The 9,852-nt window shown below is 60.2% G+C and overlaps 1 protein-coding gene across 3 annotated transcripts; it reads left to right on the top strand.

The window, feature by feature from the left end:
• Window positions 1-215: 215 nt before the first annotated feature.
• On the top strand, window positions 216-8,600 carry DUSP9 (dual specificity phosphatase 9). 3 transcript variants are annotated; one of them, XM_037150555.2, is made up of 5 exons: window positions 216-351; window positions 4,907-5,108; window positions 5,731-6,138; window positions 7,498-7,947; window positions 8,255-8,600. In XM_037150555.2, exons 3-5 carry the CDS (start codon window positions 5,766-5,768, stop codon window positions 8,578-8,580), a joined length of 1,149 nt encoding a protein of 382 aa, XP_037006450.2. In that variant the 5' UTR covers window positions 216-351; window positions 4,907-5,108; window positions 5,731-5,765; the 3' UTR covers window positions 8,581-8,600. The 3 variants fall into 3 exon arrangements, with proteins under 3 accessions (XP_037006450.2, XP_037006442.2, XP_037006461.2); XM_037150547.2 differs by having other exon boundaries at window positions 4,904-5,108; XM_037150566.2 differs by lacking the exon at window positions 4,907-5,108.
• The last annotated feature ends 1,252 nt before the right edge of the window (window positions 8,601-9,852 follow it).

The following is a 9,852-nucleotide window of genomic DNA, read 5'->3' as shown; positions in this document are numbered from 1 at the left end:
AGGAAGACGGAAGGAGGTGGGAGAGGTGGAGGGAGACTCGGGGCAGGCCGCGGCCCCTCCCCGCTCCCTCCCTGCGCGCCGCCGGCGACAGTGCCCCTCCTGGGCAGGGGGCGGAGAAGACGGCGACGGGAGGGGAGGAGGCGGCGGCGGAGGCGGGATTTGGAGTTTCCCTCCGCAGCGGCGGCGGCGGCGGCGGCGGCCCCTCGGCTCCAGGCGAGGCCGCCGCCCGAGGCTCCAGTGGCGCTCGGAGGCAGTGGCGGTGACGCTCCCCGCCTCCCGGGCCTCGGAAACTTCCCGGCCGCCACGCGCGGAGCCGGCGCAGGAAGCCGAGCGGAACAGAGGTGAACAGAGGTGAGCGGAGCACGCGGCGCCAGGGCACCCACCCCACCCCACCCCCACCCGGCCTGGCCGCCGTCCGACGTGCGCTCCTCCACCCTGCACCCCCAAAGTCTTGCCAATGCACATCCTACGGGGCCAACCACGCGCCCCTGTGAGACCCGCTTGGTCCTGCCACCACATACCCCCGCATCCCACCCATGCACCTACTGTGTCCTCCGCCACGCACACCCCCTGCCACTTAAGGCGAGCGCACATACCATGCACCGGGGGCCCAGGTCCCTACAGTGCAAACAGCAGCCCCTAACCTAGCACTCACCACTGTCCCCAACTCAGGCCAGCACCCATCCCAGACCCTGCCACACCTCGAAACACACCCAGGCACACATATTCCCAAAACATCCCTGCACTCTCTGCACTAACATAGCTCCCCTCACTGTGCCCCCACCATCTCTGACTCCCCATATGTTCATTACAGACACTCCACCCACATTCCCAGCCCAGAGACACTGCAATCCACCCACCCCAAGTGAAGCCCCAACACTAACCCATACCCCAGTGGCCAACACTCCCCACTTTCCGCAGCCAGGCCCACTCCCCAGCATGTAATCTCAGACACCCCAACATGTATGCACACCTGCTGGATTCCCACTTTCCAGCACCCTGCACCGCCCCCATCACAAATAGCCCTCAACAGCCCCCAGCACATCCCTGAGTCCCTCCCACCACCACCCCCAACACCTGGCACGCGGGCTCTAGAGGCTGCAGCATTTGGTGACATCCCTGCCAGGTGCCTGTGGCTCGTCTTCGGCAGCGACTTGCCATCCTGAGGGCCACCAGGTGACTTCCTAAAAAGACCTTGAGTCTCCCCAGCGGCTGGTTTGGCCTCTTCCCTAAGAGATAAAGAAGGCTCTTGGGGAGCAAGGTACCGTACTTAGATATCGGGGCGTTGGTGGGGGACGGGAGGAAGCCGAGAGGCAGGCACTGAAATGGAGGCAGCACACATAGTAGGTCGGTTCCATGGGCACAGGAATTCACACAATGTGTGTGTCTAGGTGTATTGGGGGGAGAATGTGTGTGCATGTGTGCTCGTGTGGGAGGGGCAATGTGCAACACGCTGAGAGAAAAAGCAAAAGCAGCACCCTCTCAGGCTCCCTGGGTGCAACAATTGGTTTCATTCATTCATGCCTTCGTTGTAAACGAGCATTTCTTCCGTGAGGTCCCAGCTGTTGCCAGGCCCCACACTGGGGGCTGAGGCCAGCTTGGGGCCATGCACACACCCGCTCCTGCCTTGGAGGAACTCCCAGTCCCACGAGGAGACCGACCAGGAAAGCAGAAAGCCATCCCCAGCAAAAAGTGAATTTGGTGGAAAAGACACAGGATTTGGCAGGAACGCTGTCGCTGGGAGTCGTGCTCCCGGCCATGTGACCGGGCCGCGACAGCCGAAATCCTGCCACTCGGCCCGGCGGGAACCGTACATTTCGGAATGGGGGGATGGCGGGAGAGGCGGGGCGCCGCTCTCCGGAGGCTCTGGGGACAAGAGGACACACGCGACGCGCAAGGGGCCTAGGGCCGCAACGTACCCGCGGCCTCCTAGGGGCAGTGGCGAGGTCGAGGAGGAGGCCGGGGAGCTCCCAGCGTGGGCTGGGGTAGCGGGCGCAACGCCCACCCTGCGGAGAGCCTTGCTCCGCCCGCCCGCCAGAGGGGGCCTAGAGAGGCCCAGGCGCGCAGCCCGCCTCCCCCTGCCCAGCCTGCCGGAGAGCAGGCGCGGGGCGGGGTGGGCGCCCCGAGTGGGCTCCCAGAGCAGGCGCTGCCGGGGGCCCGAGTGCGGGCGGGCGGCGAGGGTCGGGGGGAGGGGGGTTTGGCTGCGCTCAGCCCTGCAGTGCGGAGGTGGCAACAGGTTCCAGTTCGTCCTGCTGCTGGCGCAGCGGGAGCCGCTGGCGCCCGGCACAGAGCACTCGCTTTTCTGGTTGGAGGGCTTGCCAGCAGGATTGGGAGAAGATGCAGGGGAGCCACTTTTCAGGCGTTGGGAGACAAAGACCCCAACACAATCCCACCCTGGGGTGTTTCTTGGAGCCTAGCTTCCTCTCCCTTCACTACTGCAGAAGTTGCCTCCCTCTCCATCATCTTCCCAGCCAGCTTCGTATCACCTCCTCCAGGAAGCCCTCTCCAGAGAGCATGCCTGGGCATCCTACCTCCCTCGGGGGGGACAAAGACCTTCTCTCCAGCCACACTGAACCCCCATGACAGGGTGGGTGGGGGTATGTGACTCTCCACCTTCCTGTCAGATGTACCTTTCCACCTCACTGCCTACAACACAGCCAAGCCAGGAACTCTGGGCTGGCACGTGGCAGAGCCACTTGGTGCCTTCAACCCCTGGCCACCCCAGGGGTCCCACCCACAGGTGCAGTGGGCCTGGAGCAAGCCCCCAGTCTTGGGGCCCATGGCCAGGTAGCAGCCTACTTCTGCCTGTGGCAGCGAGGATGGAGGGATAGGATACACCGGAAGACAGAGTCCCTGCCTAAGAGCACGTGGGACAGAGGGAAATGGGCCCTGCTCTGACCTCCACCCTCATCCCCAGCCTCCCAAACTCTCAGAGAACTGAGGTCTGGAGCACAGAGGAGGGAGACCACAAAGTCCAGGAGACAGACAAAGGCTGCCTAGAGGAGGGCACCTTGGGGAGAGCTGGGCTGAAGAAGGAACGGAATCTCTACAGCATGCAGGGGAGGGAGGCCTAGGCTGAGGAAAGGGGGACACAACCTAGCTGCCCCTGAGTACTAGCAGTGGGACTCATCCCAGAGGCCAGAAGTGGGGAGCTATGGCCAGAGATTAGACCCAGGCTGGTGACCCAGTGCGCCGGGGACAAAGGGAAGATGGGATGACGAGGCCCCTTTGAGGCGGCCTGGCTCTACCCAGCATTACTTCCTGAGTTTTCTCATCTTACTCTGATCTGAGAGGAGTCTTCAGTAGCCACACCGGACTTCACTAGCCTGAATTTGGGGCTTCCAGTGGCTTTGAGCCCTGTTCTCCTTAATCACATGGCTTGTGACATCCCGTCCTATGCGCATAGCTCTGCCTTCTTTTACTTTACTCCTTAGGGTAGATTCCCAGAAGTGGCCACAGGATGTGGATTTCTTCCTAGGTCTAGATTCATATTACCATATTCATTTCCAAAAGGGCCGGCAGAGAATCCCCCAACAACCAGCAATAGAGCAGCAGGCCAGTTTCACAGCACCCTTGCCAGCACTGGGTGTTCTCATTTTGAGAACATTTTACTAATGTAATAGGTGGGAAGCATTATCTTGTTTTCTGTGGCTGTTACCTTGGTTTTGAAATTTGTTTTCCTTCCATGCCTGAGGTTGAACCCCCCCCCCCTCTTGTTTCCTCCTTCATGCAGTCTTTTCTGGTTCCTTGCCTATTTATCTATCGGAGTCTTCACCTTTCGATTCATTTGTATGAGCTTTGTCTTATCTGCTGTACATTTTCCTTCACTTTGCTATTTGCTTTAGATGAGTTTTAAACAGAAGGAACATAGACTCAGACTTTTCGGAAACCTTCCCCACCTCGTTTCAATGTCTCGGCACTTATCACACCTGGTATCTGGTCCCCGGTTGATGACGGGCTTGTCCTACTAGCCTGGGAGCTCTGTGCAAGCAGAGACCCTGTGTGTCTTGTCGGTTTATCAGCCTGTGTCCGTGGAAGGTATGGAGGCCACCAGCCTTTGCTGAACGAATGTTCTGGTGCAGGGCAGGGCAGAAGGTGGTTGAGGCAGACAAACCCAGAGGCAGGGAGAGAGCTTTGGAAGCTCTATCAGCGCCCTGGTCACGATCTGGCAAGTACAACCCCCTGGCAAGAGCAGGGGCAGAGGAGAGAGTACAGATGTGGGACTTAAGTAGAAACTTCTTGACTCTTGACTCTTGACTAGGCAGGAGGCATAGGGGGAAGCCGGGGTGACTCCCGAGATCAGTAACGTGATAAGAGCAGAGCACCGAAGTTTTGTACTGGGAGCTCAGGGCTCCCGGGTGTCTTTACCCAGGCCTGCTCAAAGGAAGCCAGTGGGGGCGTCCAGAAGCTGCCCTCTGCCTGCCTAGTCTTCTAGCCAGCCCTGGGCAGAGTTCTGGGCCAGAAAGCAGCAATGGATTTCTGTTCCTATCTCCTCCTCCCCTCCATGATTTCAGTGGCACCCCACGGTAACCCAAGGTGGTGGCCATGATGAGCCACTAGATAGATGGGACCACTGAAGTCCACTGTGGGGACGGGAGAGTCCAGGGTCACTAAGTGAGTAGGGCTGGAAGCAGCCTCTGGGGCAGGGGCACTGGGCTCTTGTCCCCACCCCTCCCCCTGCCTCCGGGGCCTGACTGGCGCCGGCCAGGGGAGCTGTGGCTGGTCCCCTGCTGGGCCCCTGACCTGCCCTTGGCCTCTGCCCCGGCCCTGTCCCGCTTGGGTGGAAACCCCGGCTGGAGGGAGGGGGCACCCGAGTGCTTTCTCTGGCACCCGTTGGCTCGCTGGACCCCTGACCCCGCCCACATTGCCCCGCCCCTCTAAACCGTAACTCCTTGTCCAAAAGCAGCCGCTTCCCAGGTGGAAGTCAGTTCCCTCTGCTAGGGAGCAACCAGCAAGTGGGTGGCGAAGGACTCAGGACTTTGCTTCCACGTGCCCGTCTGCTCGGCAGCACAGCCTTCTTCCCTTCGTCCGAACCTAGGAACATCTTGCCTGGAGACCGTGCCCGTGTTCCACCCTGGCTACCGCGGGGACTTCGGATCAAGCCTCAGGTCTCCTTTTCTTTTTCGAGAACGGGCTGGGGACCATAGCTGGGTCAGATCTGAGAGGGCTAGCCAAGGTCCATCACCTCAGCTCCACCTTTATTCTCTGGGCCCACCTGGCCGTGGGGAAGATCTCGGCTTTGAACCCCTCTCACACGCACACGCTCCCAAAGTCGGAAGCGCGAACGTAAGGGGTGATTTCGGGTAGGCCAAGGGATAGAAACGTAGAAACAAGGTATGTAAGGAGGAAGGTGGCCGGGGCCTCGGAATGCCCCAGGAGAGGCTGGAAAGGAACGCACGGCTCTCAAAGGGGCCGTTGGATGCCCAGCTTTCCTCTTCTGGGGGACCTCTCACACTTCCTTTCCCCGGACAGTGAGCAGCGACCAGGAACCCAGGTGGCTGCTTCGGGTGTTTTTTTTTTCTGGGGCGCAGGAGAGCCTTCTGAGTGTTCTCACTGTGGGAGGGGTGCGAGAAGAGAATCGGGAGGTGGAGAGTGTCCCTGCGGGACCCTGAGAGCTTGTTTTCAGGACACGAGGGTTGGCTTCACATCTTGACTCCCGAGCCCGCGCCCTGGGGCAGCCAGGTCGGAGGACGCAGGCTCACAACGCACGCCTTTCCTCTCTCTCCGCAGCACCGGAGGCCCGACGTGCTGAGAGCTGCGAACCCATGGAGGGTCTGGGTCGCTCGTGCTTGTGGCTGCGCCGGGAGCTATCGCCCCCGCAACCGCGGCTGATGCTCCTGGACTGCCGCAGCCGCGAGCTGTTCGAGTCGGCGCGCATCCGCGGGGCGCTGAGTGTGGCCCTGCCCGCGCTGCTGCTGCGTCGCCTTCGGCGGGGGAGTATGTCGGTGCGCGCGCTCCTGCCGGGACCGCCGCTGCAGCCGCCCCCGCCCGCCCCAGTGCTCCTGTACGACCAGGGTGGGAGCCGGCATCGGCGCGGGGAGGACGAGGCTGAGGTCGAGGAGTGGGAGCCGGAGTCAGTGCTGGGCACCCTGCTCCAGAAGCTGCGTGACGAAGGCTACCTGGCCTACTACCTACAGGGTAGGTGCGAGCGGTGGCGGTGGCTTGGTGGCTTGGTTGGGCACTGGCCTGGGTAGGATACCAGCCCGGGAGTCAGGGCCGCCCCACTACCTTCCAAGGGGATTGACAGTTAGTTCATCTGACCTGGAGCAAGCCCCGCTTTTTGTGTAAAATGCAGGAGAGTTACACTCCCCTGAGCATGACCTCGGTTGGGCAAGTCCTTTACCTCCGGGAGCCTCAATTTCTGAGTCTGGAAAATGGGGAGAATCTGGCTGACCTGACTTGGCTCACAAGATTTTCAAGAATGTAGTACCACATGCGGGCTCCAGGCATTTCTGGGATAGTAATAGCACCTCCTCCAGCTGCTCAGCCTTGGGCAAAAGAGGCAGGGGACACAAGAGGACAAATCCTGCTCTGCAAAGGCGCTGGTGGGGGGAGGGGAGAGAGAGAAGCAGTGAAGGCAGAAGGAGCCTGTGGAAGCAGAGACCTGCCCTCTTACAGTCATGACAAGGCTGGGGGGTGGAGGAGAGACAGGCCGATACAAGCCCGTTGGCTCCTTGCCGAGACACACACACACACACACACACACACACACACACACACCCTCCAGAAGTCCAGGGTAAGGACAGGGTTCCCATGAATCTACAGAGCCAGTTGTCCCCACCTCCCCATCAAAGAGGGTCATTGGTCTTTGTTCCCTTGCTCCATTCTGAATGCCTGGGGATATAGAAATATACAACGTGTTGGGTTTCCCGGCCCCCACCCCAGCCCAGGGAAATAAAAGTTATCTGTAGACCAAGGAAATGCTTGCTTCTTGGGACTTTGGAACCATCCAGGTGGAATGCCGCACTCTCTCCCAGGCTCTCCTCCTCTCGGGGTCCCATTTCATTCCTGAAGAGAGCACAGAGATGGCTGTGACCTGGCCCCTGCGTTGGGGTGCTCCCAGTTGAGCTGGCTAAGGAGACACTCAGGCAGAGAAGTCGCATCTGAACCTTTCCTCTTCTTTAACGGATGGCCTCTGTCCTCCCCCAAACTAGCAGTACCTCTAGACTCTGTTGAGCCTTCATGCTTGCCTCAGCTTGGCCCTGGGGGCTTAAGATCCTTTTGGGGTGGCTTTGCCTGGGCCCAGCAGCCACAGTGGGCACTTGCTGTCCAGAGAAGTAGCCAAAGGTACTAACTAGGTGAGGGTGGCTGGGCTGCCCATAGCACACCATGCAGTGATGCCGGTCTAAAACATTTGGCTTTCAAGTTTTATTTGGGGACATCTGCAAGCCCCCTCAGGTGTCGAGACTGTCTAAGGTCAGTTCCCTATCCCCAGCCAGGGGCACTTGGCTGCCCAGGAGTCCAAATCAGCAGGACACTCCCTCTCTCCCCTCTCAGGTGGCTTCAGCAGATTCCAGGCTGAGTGCCCTGACCTGTGTGAGACCAGCCTCAGCAGCCGCGGTGGCTCAAGCCTGGCCTCGGCGCCCAGCCCAGTAGTGGGGCTGGGCGGCCTGTGCCTGGGCACTGAGTCCTCTGATGCTGAATCTGAGGCCGACCGAGACACCTTGAGCTGCGGCCTGGATTTGGAGGCTACCACACCCCCGCCAGGGGGGCTGCTGCCATCCTTTCCTGTCCAGATTCTGCACAACCTCTACCTGGGCAGCGCCCGAGATTCAGCCAATGTGGAGAGCTTGGCCAAGCTCGGCATCCGATACATCCTCAATGTCACCCCCAACCTCCCTAACCTGTTCGAGAAGAACGGCGACTTTCACTACAAGCAGATCCCCATCTCGGACCACTGGAGCCAGAACCTGTCCCAGTTCTTTCCGGAGGCCATTGCATTCATTGGTGAGTCCACTTCATCCTCCCCTTCCTCCCTCCCCCCCCCCTCTTTGCCCCAGGCGGACTCCTGGCCTCTCCCATTTCTTCTCCCACTCCTTCCCAGCTTAACTGCCATCTCCAGAGCCCAAAGCCAAGATGGTACTTCTGGCGTTGGGCACTGCTGGGGCCAGGAGCCCTCAGCCCAGGCAGTGCTCCCGGGCAAACCTGGCCAGGGCCATCTGACTTGGAGGGTGGGACAGGGGCTACAAGGGTCCCTCCGGAAGGCCACTAGCCTGCACCTCACACTGGCCCCCACTTTGCCCCCCCCACCTAGATGAGGCCTTGTCCCAGAACTGCGGGGTGCTTGTCCACTGCCTGGCGGGTGTCAGCCGCTCCGTCACTGTCACCGTGGCCTACCTCATGCAGAAGCTCCACCTCTCTCTCAATGATGCCTACGACCTGGTCAAGCGGAAGAAGTCTAACATCTCGCCCAACTTCAACTTCATGGGGCAGCTGCTAGACTTCGAGCGCAGTCTGCGGCTGGAGGAGAGGCGTGCCCAGGAGCGGAGTAGTGGGGAGCAGGAGTCTGCCACCTCCGACCCACCCTCTTTCTTCACCACCCCCACCAGCGATGGTGTCTTTGAGCTGGACCCCACATAGGGCCCTGCCTTGCCCCCCAATGGGTGGTGCTCCCAACCACCCATGTGCTACGGGGGAGATGGAGGGAGGGGGCTCAGCTATCAGTGGGGGGTGGGGGGAGGGTTGGTGGGGAAGCACAATACCTCATTTAGGGGCTGTGGGAAGAGGCAGGAGCTAGGAGTCCCTCCAGTGTAGCCACCAGGAGAGACCTGTCCTGCCCACTTGAAACATCCTCGGGAATCCTATTAAATGTGCCTATGGGCTGGCCAGGGACCACCGGCCTGACCCTTGCCGCTTTGGGGCGGAACCACGCTCCAGAAACTGCCTCTTCTGCGACTGTTACTTTTTTCTTTGGGGGAGGGTTCCCATTCTGAGGGACCATTCCAGGTGGCCTCCCGTTCCCGGGCCTAGGCCCTGCGTGCTCTGCCAATTCAGCTGGGCCCTGAGCTGCCCTGTGGTTTCCCCCTTCAGGAAGGGCGTGTGCCTGCTCCAGCCACCTCATTTGCCGCAGGGACCTGCTCCCAGACCCATCTCCGTCCCCAGATGTCTGTTTTTGGGGGAAGGGTTCACCACTACCACCAGTGAAGTCACCTCTCTGCTTCTCTTCCAAGAGCTTCCCAGGGAATGTGGACTCAGAGGTGCAGTGGCCACCCAGCGTCCAGGGGGACAGGCCCTCTCTGGGTGGCTTCTTGCTGGGCAGCACCACTGGGGAGAGTGCTAGCCTGAGAGCCGTTGGGAGGGTTCCCAGCCACACATCTGGCGCCCTGACTGTTTATCCACTTGACATTTAAAAAGATGCTTTTTTTTTCCCTCTTTCCCAGATGTCTTGACAGGATCACTGGGGCTCTTTGTGACTGAGGGTGGTCACACTGCCACCGAAGGAGACGGGGTCTCAGAGCAAGAACTGGGGGTAGGGGAGAGGAAGAAGAAGGCCTGAATTTTGATGCTGCGGGTCCCACACAGCCACACACACACACACACACACAATCATTCATTGCAGTACACACCCCTGGCGGCGGTGGACAGCAGCACTTACACACCTACCCTACCTGCTTACGTGCCTGGCCCAGTGACCATCTCACCCTTGGGAACCCACCCCACAATTCCTTTCTTTCTTTGTTCCTGAATAAATGGTTTATGCAAGATACTGAACTGAGGGAAGCTGCTTCCTGAGCACCTTGGAGGGTTTGGTGGAAGGCGGGGGGAGGGGGGCTGCGAAGGAAGCGGGTGGTAAGCTGGGTTGCTGCGGGACTCAAGCACCACCCTGCCACCATGTCATCACTTCCCATCTGG

The sequence above is a fragment of the Artibeus jamaicensis genome, unplaced genomic scaffold (assembly GCF_021234435.1).
Source record: "Artibeus jamaicensis isolate MK-2021 breed Jamaican fruit bat unplaced genomic scaffold, CSHL_Jam_final contig_1417, whole genome shotgun sequence".
Classification (NCBI taxonomy): domain Eukaryota; kingdom Metazoa; phylum Chordata; class Mammalia; order Chiroptera; family Phyllostomidae; genus Artibeus; species Artibeus jamaicensis.
The sequence above is the reverse complement of the archived record's forward strand: the minus strand, read 5'-3'. Positions and strand labels throughout refer to the sequence as shown.